General features: G+C 37.9%; 1 protein-coding gene across 2 annotated transcripts; it reads left to right on the top strand.

The window, feature by feature from the left end:
• Positions 1 to 1,102: 1,102 nt before the first annotated feature.
• LOC131794741 (myosin-3-like) lies at positions 1,103 to 14,438 on the top strand. Of its 2 annotated transcripts, XM_059112286.2 has the most exons (17): positions 1,103 to 1,386; positions 2,712 to 2,772; positions 3,391 to 3,495; positions 3,791 to 3,844; positions 4,185 to 4,261; positions 4,673 to 4,774; positions 5,479 to 5,643; positions 7,005 to 7,108; positions 7,559 to 7,833; positions 8,045 to 8,092; positions 8,715 to 8,803; positions 9,169 to 9,385; positions 10,092 to 10,157; positions 10,484 to 10,513; positions 10,756 to 10,895; positions 11,832 to 11,969; positions 13,130 to 14,438. In XM_059112286.2, the coding sequence occupies exons 1-17, from the start codon at positions 1,271 to 1,273 to the stop codon at positions 13,197 to 13,199; spliced, it is 1,857 nt and encodes a 618-aa protein (XP_058968269.1). In that variant the 5' UTR covers positions 1,103 to 1,270; the 3' UTR covers positions 13,200 to 14,438. The 2 variants fall into 2 exon arrangements, with proteins under 2 accessions (XP_058968269.1, XP_058968270.1); XM_059112287.2 differs by lacking the exon at positions 10,484 to 10,513.
• Positions 14,439 to 14,456: the final 18 nt, after the last annotated feature.

The raw sequence follows: 14,456 nt of genomic DNA, 5'->3' as shown, positions 1-14,456 counted from the left end.
CAGGATTAGATTCAACGTCCACGAAGATAGTAAGGTCAAATTTTGTAGGCAGACCAAGCGTCAAGTGACCACGTTTGCACCAAGTACAAATCGAGCGCCTAAGTTTGTTTCTTCCATCCACCAATCTAACTGCGCGAGGAGGACCATGACATCTCAGCAATAAAGTAAGAGGACTCTCATAAACCGAAAAATTGATAAATGATGATCGAAAGAGAGTAGGAAAACAAATAAAAAAACCTAATATGATGAGAACAAAGTAACACGTTGCAGCCATCTTGGGCGCATACATTAACTTTGAGGTAATGAATTAAAAATCGAGGCACCCAAAAAATAAAAACTAAGGCGCGCAAAATCCAGTGTGACCCCTGGTAGCTTTGTTGTTTTCCCATTGTTTCTAGTATCGAAAGCGTTATGATGTAATCGTTAGAAGAAGTTCCTTAATGGGAGACATACGGTTCCATCTCTTTTTTCCAATGAACAGCAATATGAGCAACGTAACTCATAAAATTCCACCCTCAATAACTTACTTACGTTCAACTGCCCGATAAGGTTTGGGTTTAAGAGCTTTGAAGACAACGAGAACGCCTTTATCTCTGTGTCCTCTATTCAATTCTTGTAAACAGCTCCTGATAATACGTGTGGAAGGGAAATTTTCACATTCTCAAACAAGATTGCGTGTGCGCTATTTTAAAAGGAAAAACCCATGAATCAGTTTTTTACCAGCCAGGAATGTGTTAAAATCCCATATAAAATGTTGTTGTTTGTCGTGGTTTGTAGATAAATGAACGTATCGTTCGTCTCGATCACGATGTACAGTCACGTTATCAAATGTATTGAGCGCGACGTGTCGTGATCAATACATTTGATAGCCTGACTATACATCGTGATTGAGACAAAAGATTCGTTCATTTATTTATCTTAATCCTTTCGATAAATATTTAAAAACGAAAAGAAATCAATGCAAAGTTTAATAAAAAGTTGCAGTTTTAAACGCCTTCACCATTTTTGTACCGCCTAGACTGAGGTCCGCCCCTCCCGCCTAATTGGTCGTCATCCGGGATTTTGACGCTGGAGTCGGAAATAAACCTCGCTCAAATGTAAAGTCATCTAAAATATGCGCGATGGATGTTACTGCGGAAATCAAAACAGTGATACCCAGAAATCGATTGAAAGAGTAGATTTCCAGCCTATATGAGGCCTTCAGCTACTTGTTAAAAATAGGATACAACTATAGTTGGATAATTGTCGCCTGCTTCAGAATATAACAGCAATGAGCGTTCGTAACCGTGTTCGAAAGTCATTTTCAAAATCGCTTAAGGGGAAAGCCTGCAAATTTCGATTCACAGTCACTTATGAATACGTCGACTTAAAATGCAACAACAGATGGTAAGTGCGATCTTAAGTACAATTCTGTAATAGTAAAGTAGCCTGTGTTTACCCTCAATCAGGCCAATATCAAAGGCAAGCTTAGTTGTCAAAACGTTCGATCCTTTGGAATGTCTCCAAAGGTTTTGAGTCCGCGCCGACACCGGTTATCTGTTGACAGTTCGATTTTATGGACGGTTTCGACAAAGAAAATAGCGTCAAAATTTAATAGGAGACCACTCAGTCCTGTTTACTATATTTGAATTATTGTTTCCGTATTTAAAATTTCAATTGATTTGGATTTCATTTTAAGCCTCCGCGATACATGTTGATGCAGGAAACTTGGTGAAAGAGTTAATTATTAAATAATATTTTGATTGTAGCACTTTTCGTTGCGCTTGTTAACGGTGTTGGCGAGAATTAAAGATAGCGAAAAGCGCGAATTTCTTCCATAGGTGTCGATAATTGTTGTGAAGCGGGTTTCGGATTTATTTAATATTCTAATGAACAGTCATTTGATATTTAAACGGTTTTTGTTATTAAATTGATTCTGGTATTTGTAGCGAATTGGTATTCATGTTAGTCTGATTAGCCTGCCTCCTGCTCGGCTATTCCAATTTGTCAATTATTGTAACATTAATACTATAGCCGTATCAGACTTATTTACAATGCAAGTATTCTTTGCTGTCGAACTATCACGTTGTAACACATGTTATAGTTTAACGCGAGTTTTGAATCAACGGAATGAACAAGCTACAAATGGTTAAACAAGGTTTAGTCAGTGACAGGGTCATCGCAGTCCTGGCTTCCATAAAATGGCCGTTTTTATGCTAGAGAAGTTAAAGTTGTCTAAGACGTTAAAGTCGTCTCGAGACGACTTTAACGTCTTAGACAACTTTAACGTATCTAGCATAAAAACGGCCAATATCTGTAACTTTGAAATTTAAAAATTTCCTCAAAATGATCTCAAACTATTCAGGCAAAGTCTTGTTGTTCCTTCTAAATTAGATACAATCTACATTGGGAGAGTATTAATCAAGGCGACTGGTGCACATATGATCAAAATACCCTCATATTTTATTAATTTACCCATATGTTTAATTTCCTTAACCCTTTAACTCCCATGGGTGACCAAGACAGAATTTCTCCTTACTATATCTATACAGTATCATGCAGACAAGTGATGAGAATAAAGAAAAATATCAATTATGGATTTACTTATTGATCCGATACCAAATTCTCCACACTAACATTGTGGGAATCATTTGGCAGACACTAAGGAGAGTTACTAATGAGATCTTGGGAGTTAAAGGGTTAAATCTAATTGGCCTTCAAAATATTAACAGGCAGCCTTCTTGCTTGAGCATTGTTTGGTTCAGAAGTCACCGTTCCAAAGTATCAGAGAAGGTATGTTGCATGCACCAATGGTAACGTTCACTGGACTCTGACAACTCTAAGCAGAAAAGAAGTCTTATATTTGAGCTTACTGTTTACAAGCAATTTTTAGAAATTGATTTTATATTGGCAGTATTGAGAATGTCCAACAAATTCTTAGCTCCTGTATCAAATTATATTCTACAAGGAGTTACATTTTACTTCTCTTTACACAATTAATGATCATTTAGCAAGGGCTCAGTATGAGAAAAGATTTTACTATCAGCCAGATGGTGTAAGACATTAAAATGACAAGCATCAACTCTTTGCAAAATTAGTTTATAAGAAATCGTAAAGTCATGAGATAGGAGCACAAAAGCTCAGATCATAAATGTGGAAAAGGTAGCCATAAAACATTGGATAGATAAGTTTGGTGATTAGTCTGATAATTGGGGAGGGAGGGAGAAATAATTTCATTTTTAACTGCTGTAAATTTTACACAGTGAAATGTTGATATTCAGAATCAAAAGAAGCAAAAGAAGTGTTTTGCGTGATACAATGTGTCAACCAATTTTGTCATCCATGAAATTTGTTTAGTAGAATTAAGGATCATCAAAATATAACATTACTTTTTTGTGCGTTTGTCAACAGCCCACTTCAAAAGTGTCAATTACTGATGAAAAGACAGGAATTGTTAGTTATGCTGCCAACTGGTTTCCACCCAACTCCGTGGACTTGGTTGTCACGCTTTACAAGGTATTTTGAAGTTTGAGGAACAATGCCCTAAGTGATCTCTAATAGACTGCTAGTTTTCATTCCTAGCAGACTTGTATTCTTTTGTGAAACACAAGGAGAATTTGATTTTGTGTCAGAAGTCAGCTGGGGCTTTATTCCAACAAAGCCATGAGATTGCAGGTTTGCTGCAACAATTGGTACACAGCCTTGCTTTTTTTTTGTGATTAGATGGCAACTAAATTGGGTACATTTTGATATCAGCATGTATAAGATGTATAATGAGCTCAGCCTAAATTTGACTGTCATAAATTTTCAGGATTTTACTGGAGTCATGTTTAGGAAGAAAGACTACATGTTCGTCCTTGAAAATGTAAGTGTTCTTGTGACCTATTTGTAGCCAGCATATTTTTTTTATACAGAGTATTACAGCAGGTCTGCATGAAAGAGGGAGGTAAGGGGTGGGGACAATGAGCTGCCGCTTGAAACAACACAGAAGTCCACGCTCCAAGCACATGCAAGAACGCCTCAAACGAAGAGTACATGGAATCACCCAATGCATGTGCATATACAAAAATGGCTGACTACTACAGAACACTGATCCTCTTCATTGTCAACTCTGTTAAATTACATTTAATGCATATAAACAAGACAAGGAATCATCACAAGGAACATTTTGCTCAATAGTCATGTGTAGTATAATTTATTTTTAGGTTACTGCAGATGCAAGGAAGAAACTTGCTATTTTCCCTTGTAACATGGCAGAGTATGCCTCTCTTGACATGGAAGTGTAAGTGTATGATTCTTTGGTCCCTAATTATTTGAAAAACAGTAATTAAAATTGAAAATAGTTAGAGAGTAGAGAAGTATGGCCATTATAATTGTCACATCAAGTTTTCAATCAGTTATCATTGTGTAAATAACTATCAAGTGCCGGGGGTTACTTTTTTCATGAGCTGTTGCCTATGGTGAAATAGGTAGCTGTGCTGTAAGGCAAAACCCAAACTTGAGATCCTGCTTACAGGCTAAAGAGATGTCAGTGGTCTTTCAGGGGGCAACAGACCATTGCTAATGGGCTTTAAGTGAACCCCTAAAGTATGCTTCTTTGTGATGTCTACCCATTCTTCTGCAAGGATCTCCCACACTCCTTAGATCTCTTTGGAATTTTAATAACGGTTAGCATTTCTATATATGAGTTTAGATTTGATTTGGAGATGGAATTCAAACCCCTCTCCAAGAAGATTGTATCTGCAAGGATTGGAGCAAAAGTTAGATGTGAATTTATTAAGGAGGGAAGAGCAGAGTAAGTTCTTTGCATGTTTACCATTTACACCTTAACATCAGAATGCATATTCTCTATACTGTTGGCTTTAAATTTTTATGGTAATTGACTAGGATAAAATAATTGTTTTGATCATGAACTTCTTTCGTCAGTGGTCATTTCTTTTATTAAAGGAACTTTATGTTTCATTAAATTAAGCAGACAGTGATACTTTAAGGGGAAAGTCACTCTCAGAGGGTGAAAGGGTTGATAAATTTTGATTTATTTAGAGAGAAACTGTTAGGGGCCCCTGGACAGGGAAAAACATGGTTTTGCCGAAACGTAGTAATTCCTCGACAGAAACTCTTTCCTCAGACATCCACTGTACCCTATGAATTTCCTCTTATTCCTTTCAAATTTTAGGCTTTTTTTTTTTCAGAAACAAAACTGACCTCTACTGTGTCCGCTACGTATTTAACAATTTTGTGTAAACAATCTGGCATAGAGCATCACTTAGAGGTTGAGACTTGGGTTCAAGTTACTATTAAATAATTACTGGTATTACCAATGGAATTGTTAAAACCCAAGACCATGAAAATGAGCCTCACTCATTTTCCATTCATTTGCTTTTTGTTTTTGCATTTTTTAAATTAAATACCATTTGCTTGAAAAATCTTGTTATTGATTATGTCTTTTTAAATAAAAAATGATTCTAATAATTTTTTTTCCTTTCCGTCATTTCAAAGTGAGGATGATATGCAAAGCAACTTTAGTCATCTTAGTGAGGCAGAATTCAAGTCAAGGTTGTCTGAACTGGCAGAATGTAGTGATGAGGAAGAGGAGGAAGAAGAAGAAGAAGAAGAAAACAGTAAACCAAGGGAATCAAATAAATTGGCTGACCGTTCTAAACAGTAAGTCATAAGTAAAGGACAACTGCAATTGACAATGATATTTGTTGAAACAGCCATGACTTTAGGTGTTATCAATGGCTTCCTTCCTAGCCTGACTCCAGTTGTTCCAGGGCAAATAATGCTATTCAATGGACAAATCGCTAGAGGACAAGTGTTAACAAAGTGTACTGCGCTGTCCACTGAATAGAAATTAATTCAGTGGATAGCTTTATCCACCCTTTGAAAAATCAGGATGTGATGTCTTCATTGCACATACACTTAACTAAGATGAGTGATGACATTGCTTAACTTAGGGGTATTATACGTTAGAACAAGATTTTTGATGTACCACAAGTATGTGTGGCTTGGTAGAACTTAATTGCTTCAAAAATTTATCAAAAGAATTTTTCTAGTTTATGGCTGTAAAAATGCAATGCTTGTGTGACCCACATCCCCCCCTAATTCAACAGATTTCTTTTCATTTCCTGTCTTCCTACATCTGCTACAAAACATGCTTATTTCCAAACCTTGTGTTTTGCAATGTTAGGACAAAACATTTGTAACCTATGCACAACTTAACTAAGATTGGTCAAAACCACACCTTTACAGGCTGCAGTTGCTTAACAAAAACTTTCAAAAGAGAGTGACCCTCCCTGGCAGGGCGTGAAATTGCGCCTAATACAGGCGCCAATGCGACTAAATTTTTCACTTTGGCGACCAAATCCTGAAAATTAGTCGCCAAATTGGCGACCAAATCCTGAAAATTAGTCGCCAAATTGGCGACTAGAATGTTTTATCATAACCTTTCCAAGAGATAAAGTGAATTAAAAAGATTTGCAAAGATAAATCCACGGCAAACTTCCTCGTAAAGTTTGTTTCCAAAACGCAGCACATGCATCCCTATCGATAACTGGACGCCATCTTGGATTTAGTTGAGCTTAAACGTTGTATATCAACCATCCTAGTGTCCACTTTGTTGCTCGTTAAAGATCTTTTTCCTAACTTAATTTTTTGAGGTTCAATCTAGAACGCTGACAGCGTAAAAAAGGTTTTGTTTGTCTTTGAAAATGGCGACCACCTTTTTTTGAATTGGCTACCACTTTGAAGAATTTAGGAGCCAAGTGGCTATCAGAAAAAAAAATTAATTTCACGCCCTGCCTGGGTACGTTAAACTATTCCAGTGAGTCTTATGTGTCTACAGGATCCAGAAAACAGTACGCAATATACGCAAATACGCAACAAATCTAACCCTTATTTCTTTTGGGTGCACAATACAAAAGGACAATACCTGCAACGAGCCAATAAGAGTCCGATTAAGATAAATGGATTATTTCGTAGGGATCCATTTCCATTTTATACTCATTATTTTCTTCTGGCCACAGCACATGGTCTCAATTTATTGATGAAATGAAAACACTAGAGTACAGAAATGTGGCCATGCTGGGAAATCCCCTTGCAGATGCTACGGTCAGCGGTAACAACCAAGGTAATAAAACTTAGTCTAATTTGGGATTTCTTTGGTTTTGAAAATCACTCTGTGATTGGTCTAGAAAATGTACGCCACCTTCTCAACCAATCAAATGCCAAACCAAGTTCAGTCTGTGGTGACTTAATTTCCAACGTTTCTCTGTTGCCCTTCCCACTTAAACCCTTCACAAAAATGACAAACCTCAATTTGCTACTGTCACCCTCTGAAAAAAATAAATTTGAAGGGTCGTTTTATTTCCTCGCGCACCTTTGATTTCAAAAGAAAGTTCGAACCCTTCAAATTGTAACAGGTTCTTTGAAGAAAAAAAAGTTAGGTCAATTGTTTGAAGTGATAAATAATTAAATTCTCTGATACATAATTAAAAGAACCATATGCTTGTCAGTCTCGAGATTTTTCGTGCTCATGTTATTTCAAGGTTGACCATGTTAAATTTGCTTTTATTTGTAGTCTATGTAGATGATACGAGTAAGGAAATTACACACGCATCCCAAGAAACAGCGTCAGAAGAAGCAGACACCAAACGCAGCAAACTTTTGGAAAGAGACCGAGACAGAAGAAAAGTTGTCAGTGCCGCCTTTGAAGATTTAAAAGAATCAACGATACCAGAAGAGGATGGGGAGGAAGACCTAGAGGACATGTCCATCAACTTGTCGAGTACAGCGATGTCGTCACTGAGTTCTTTCAAAAACAAGTTTCAGTTTTCATTCTCTGGAAAGAACAAGGTAAAAATTGTTGACAAAATTGTACGATTATTGAGCTTTAAAGAACGGTAAGAAGACCTTCTTGCTTAAAGCAAGTTTCTAAGGAAATTGTGGTGCTGCGTCTGTGGTTCTGGTTTTATCAACTGAGTTGATATACTCCAGATTGGAGTGGTTTATTCCAATCTCACTTCTTTTTTGCAATACTTATGTAATCTATGATTTTTCTCCTCAGCGCAGGTCATCAGACTCTTCGTCCGCAGAGCTACCAGGAAATATTGAGGTATGCCAATCTCAACTGCTATTTGATAAGTGATACTACAAGTCCTTTTATGGTCTAAAACTGGGATAATTTCAACGCATTTAAGCCTCTTCCCTTTTTGATGAACTCCTAAACCCTCAAGTCAACTTTTCTGCCGGCAGAGCGCTGTTGGACGGGTATCGTGGAAACAAAACCATAGAGTAGCCAAAACGCTTTCGCAAGGGATTGGTGTTAGTTTTGCGTCTGATTGGTCGAGAGGGTGGCATGAGTTTTCTAGACCAATCCGTTACCTTTCTTGACATTGGTATGCATGATATGTTATTCGTCCTTATGCGAGCAAGTTAGCCTTCTTTACCTCGCTTTTAGGTAAAACATGTTGTAGTCTAAACGGCTCACTTATCTCAATGTAGAAAGGGTCTGCCATTTATGACAGACAGGTCTACTGAGCATACTAAAACAACACCAGCCTAATCCTTTGTTACTTCCCACGCTCATGACGGCCAATGCAAAAGAGTAGAAATCTGGAACTGCAAGGAGTTTTACTCGCACAACAGTACAAGTTACTGCATTCCTCGAAGATATGATAGGAAGAGGTGATGCATAACTATTTACTTGCTCATCTGTTCATTTTTTGTTTCGTAAGACCGTGCCTTCTGAAACTCGTGAAAAGAGAGTCTCTGATTGGCTGCAGGAAAATCCTCATGAAGATGGCGATAGTCAACTGAGAGTCGAGTACGTCCTTTTCATTCAACTTATTTTTTTGACTTTTTTGTTGAGTCTTTTTGATTGTTGACTTTAGAAGTTTTTATTGTTTGTCGTATTATTGTGTTTTTTTCCTTCAATGGATTTAAGAATTTGAGAGACCGATAAGTTTGTGATACGAAAGGTGGGTTGCGTTTGGTGTCTGAGTTACCTCGGCTTCGAGATAGTGGGTAGTTCGAGATACCAGGGACAAGAAATCTTCCAATTTAAATTTACAGTATTATTTGTAAATAATATTATAACTAGGAATCATTTTCTCTGAGAGCCCCTACGCCTAGTTAGTCAATTCTTCAAATACCAAAATTTATGGTAGGTATTTTCTTTCCCTTGTGTAGGCAACTTGAGAAAGATAACATGAACTTGAGAGCCGCTTATCAAAAGCTTGTAACCAAAGTAACCGACTTAGAAAAAGAGAAGACGGACATGCAATCTGAATTGGAACAGCTGGGGATAATGGCGGAATTCGGAAAGTCAGACTTTGCCAGGGAAAGGGATGAATTACAGGCAGAAATTACCGAGCTGCAAATGTTAGTTGAAGACTTGAGGATGCAGGTACATATGGAATAACTTTATCCCTCCACTTGGAACAGTAAAAAGTTAAAGCTTCCTCCAGAATCTGAAACGTTCAGAACAATCAGGCATCAAGTTACTTTTTTAATATGTTTCAAAAGAGATCTGAAGCCCACAGTTATGATAGAAGGATTGCCAACAGCATAAACCTCCCAAAGTGTTAAGAGAGCCATTAATGTGGAACTCCGTACCACCCGAATGACGGAGTCATTCAAACGTGGCAATTTTTAAACACAGCTTAAGGGATCACCTAAGAAGTTTAGTTTTTTCGGTAGAAATTAACCCGATCCTATAGTTTTCTGTAGTAGTTGACTTCTCATTTATGTACTATAGATTAAATTACTTTTCTTTATCAGTCTCTTTTTTAATCAATGTTGTAGTTAGGCCGGAACATGTCGATAGGGGAGTCTAAATAAGATGATGTACTGACCCTTAAGCTCCCATGAGTGACCAAGACAGAATTTCTCCTTACAATATCTATACAATACCAACCATATAAGTGATGAGAATGATGAATGAGATCAATTTGGGGATAATTAGTTGATCCAATACTAAATTATTTGAACTAACATTATAAGAATTGTATGGTTGATAGTAGGGAGAATTGCACATTTGATCTGGGAGTTAAAGGGTTAAAGAAAGGGTTTATAATTTCTTGTAAATATTCACACATTTTGTTGTTGTTAAGCTTGGAGAGGCAGAATCCAAATTGACAGACACGTCGGAAAAGGAAGTTACAACAGCAAGTTATGAAGTGAGATTCTTTGACAGTAGCCAACTCTTTCGTACCTTGCTCGGGGGTTAAGTTGGTAAAACGAAGCGCAATTGAATAATAAACAGCACAATAGTCGCGGAAGAGCGAAAAAACAATGTTTTTTTACTGTTCCAAAACAATGTCACTCCGCCGATACTTATGCGCCGCGTACTTTGTCGCTCCGATTTTACTAACTGAACGCCTGGAACAGGCTAGGTGTTTCTATATTCTCCACTCTCCCTCCTTACTCATGCATCTATCTTACATGAAATGTGTGCTTTGTGTATGAAACTTTTAACGGGCTGCCAATGTTCTTACTGACGCAGGGAGGTAAAAAGAATGCACCGAAAACAAAGGTAAGATCTGTTCAGCATCCTCGCTAATGCTTACATGAAGCTCCATTTCTTTTTTCCTGCTTGTGACACATTTCCTCTTAAAATGAAACGCACCATCCTCTCATTTAAAAGGCCATAGGCCATTTATTCTATTTTTGTCATGAAGGGACCCTTAAGGCTTTCAAGACGCAATCAAAACTATTGCTATGTTTATTCGCTATGTTATTGTTTTGCACTTTGTTGTAAATTTTTTGCTTTATCAGTTGTGTGAAGTCCGTGGCTGGTTATGCAAGAGAGGCGTGAAAGGCCTCACGGGACGGAAATGGAGACGCCGCTGGTTTTCAACCGATAAGGATAGCAGGCTCTACTATTATCAAAAAAATAACAACACATCACCAAGAGGGTAAGTACCTTTGGTATAAGGAAGACAATTCTTCAAATCTGTATTTACAGGCACAACCAAATCCTATAGTTAATTGTCACGAGTAATCCCTATTCCTCTTTCCAATCCTCTGTCCGCTGCGTAGCTGGCGGTTATATGTGAGCCTGGCAGTTTTCGTGCGCTTGGTGACGTGTCCCAAGCCTATAGCGACTTCGCCGTGTATGTAGAACCACCAGCTACGCCAGCCATATTATATCGCTATTCGACTGAAAACGGCTAGTTCTATTGGAAGTGCTTAGTGGACTCTAACTATGACCCCTTACCAGGTTCTCTAAACTTAAGTAATCGTCAACGAAAGCAGTCCTTTTTGGGGCTACCCACTCTTGGACGATCATTTTACCTTCCCCAAAGTTGGCACTATTTACTACAGAAGCTATAACTTGTTCCAAACATTCAGTCAGTGAAACGAAGTGCGATAGTATTGGTTGAGCGAAAAAAACCAGGGAGCTTCGCTCCGCTACTACTATTAACTCCATTTTTCTAACTGAATGCCTGGAACCGCAGACTGCTGAAGTTTTGATTCGACAATCAGTCTGGTCTTTAGGATTCCTCTGATAATTTAACAAATCGGTTTAGCATGGTCTGTACCCTTATAGATAAAGATATTCGTCATCGCAGTGAAAAAAATGTTGTGGACTTGTGATGACAAATGTCGTTGTCGACAAAAGTACAGACCACGCTAAACCACTTTCGATTTGTTTTTTGCCAAAATATCGACGTTAACTTTGGATAAATTTCCGAATCATTCAGGTTTGAGAGCTGATCAAAAGCATTGCGTGACACGTTGCTGCGAGCAGCGATATCTGTTCTCTTATCGACGACGGAAAATCGGCCAATCAAATTGCGACGTATTGCCAATTGTGGCACAAATGTAAATTTGTTTCGTTTTTTGTGTAGCTTTATAGATCTTGATGTAATTATTGCCGTCCAAGACCAGCCTCCCTCACAGCAGGACATCAACAATGCTTGCTTCAATGTGGTGACTCCCACAAGAACATACGAGCTTATGGCACACGATGAACAGGAAAAGCTCAGGTACGGAACACCTTATTCTGAATTTTATTCTATTTTGTATCTTTTTGTTCTAATTATTTATTTGTTTACCTATTTATTTGATATTCTAAGAAAGATGTTGTCAGGGAATGACATAGGTATACTCAGACAAATAAGAAGTACGATGCCCCCAATACGAGTCGAACCTTTCGATTGGCATTGTGGTGTTTTGGGCCACGGTTTTCAGGAAATTTTTTTCGCTTGATTCCGAACAGTCCATCTGTGTGATGCTTGTCAAATACACGATCAACTAAGCGTTGGCTTACACGCCCAAATTCATTTGTTGGGATACTTAGTGCTTTTGCTGCTGCTCTCAATTTTGGTCTCCGAAATGCCGCGTACAAAATGACAATTAACAATGAACAGAGAACAGTGCAAGTGGTGTTTCAATGAGGTGTACCAACAAATCAGTATAGGTAATAACATGATTTCGAGTGCAATTTGGTGTTCATAAGCACGACTAGATTTTTTAAAGACAACAAAATTGCAAGAAAGCGAGCGCGCGCTTTGTAATTTTTACTCCTGTTACAACTTTGCAAACGTGTTACAACTTTGCTCTCGTGTTACATGAAAATACATTCGTTTTCAGCCGATCAATCAGAATTTTTTCCTGTACATTATGTTTGAGGGTGTAGCTCGTTCACCATTTTCCTCAGATAATCAACTTTAGGTTTCATGTTACTCGGTTGATTGGTCATCCGAGCGCGAAATCGGAGGCGCGAATGCTCGAATATTCGACGCTTCTCTTTCTTCAATGGATGAAACACGGGAGGCTCTTGGTACTGCGGATCGTAGCTGCACACAGGGCGATTGTCACAAGTAAATCTGGTAAACCTGTGGCTTAGCTTGCTTACTAACTCCGCGCTACTTAATCATCAGATCATGCGATTGCGGAATCGCAACTGAGTGGATGTCAAATCTTTGTTGGGGACTTAACGTTGTACTTAACTTTTGACAGACGTTAAAACTTCTGCCTTGAGTCTGTTAATTTTTTTGTGCTAGAATTGGTTACCGCGACTCGACCATGGCATTTGTAGGTGTCACTTGTGCGTCGCCATGTATTAGAAATTACGAGGATATTTCGAAAGCGAAAGACCATTTTCTTCCTTAATTTTATTCCTGTTATTGTTCCCTTTCCCTAGGTGGATCAATGCTTTGGATTATCTCCGCCACTGGAGAAACCGTTTGGCGTCCTCCAACGAAAACAAATAATAGCAGCCTTGCTGGTCCTCCTCTGGCTTTGGCCGGTTTTCAAAAGAATATAGGTTGCAGTTATGAACAATTTACAGCTATTTTCTTAGTCATAATGAAAGAAAAATATGGAAATTTTAAAGCATAACATATTTCTTTAAGAGTTATTTCTTGAATTTTTCGGGCTATTATCTGAAGTTTTCGGAGACAGCTGCCTCTCATAGTTCTACAGCCTGAATAGCATAGATATGAACAGAAACATTAAGCTAAAAGAGTCCGAGAATAAACAGGGGCTATATTTGAAGGCATTGGCGGAACCACAGAGGACGCGCGTGTAGAAAGTCGTTCCGGAAGTGGTAATATTCTCTTGTTTACAGTGGTGCTACCCAGTAGTGATATCATTTTCACTCTTATTGCTTTGAAATAAGTAAGAAGTTACAAAATGAGGCTTCGTTATTATATAGATATTGATGAAATACCAGAATTTGGAGCAACTACAGAATACAGGGCCACTGAGGTCCACTCCATGGGCATGCTCTGAAGAACTAGGCAGAACACAAAAGGATGTGTGGTGATTTAATGAGATAGAAATAAGTGGCCCTGTCCTCAGTAGTTTTATCCAGAATTGCTCCTTTTTCAAAAAACATGCATTCACCGCGCGCAATGATCGCACTATATTACTATCTTAGCAGGTGAAGATATTTTTGACTGTGATTAAATTACGAACATTGCTGAGGTTGAACTTCAACTTTTTAAGAGGAAAACAGTTTTTTGTGATGAACACTAGTTTTTTTTTCTATTTTTTTATCTCTTTTTTTTATGTAAGAAGTTGAATTAGCTTTTCTACAAGCTCAGTTTATGCCAGACATGCTCTTAGAAGATGGTCAAAATTTGTCTTTCATTTAAATATGACCCAGCCTGCTTCGCAGAGATTCACATTGGCAATATTAGAAAAATATCGCAAATGTTTTCTGTCACTACTTCGAATTGTTAACTTTGAAGGACAGACTCTATACCTGGCGTGGTACACGAAAGTTATTCAAGAGAGGATTGTCTCTTGTTTAAGGAAACATTTCTGTTCTTTTGTTTACTTTTTAGAAGGATTACTCCAGTTCAAAAGGAGAAATAGGGTCTTCGAATTTATAGAACTTATGTTTTCGCTCTAGAAACATATCATTTATTTGCACAAAGTAATGTTACAATAATAAGAAGGATATCTCATCATATAGTCTTAATATATCTTTCGGAAATATTGTTTGAGACTGTCGTGTGTCAGTT

The sequence above is a fragment of the Pocillopora verrucosa genome, chromosome 4, assembly GCF_036669915.1.
Source record: "Pocillopora verrucosa isolate sample1 chromosome 4, ASM3666991v2, whole genome shotgun sequence".
NCBI lineage: Eukaryota > Metazoa > Cnidaria > Anthozoa > Scleractinia > Pocilloporidae > Pocillopora > Pocillopora verrucosa.
Note: the sequence above shows the minus strand (reverse complement) of the source record. Positions and strands in the feature narration are given on the sequence as shown.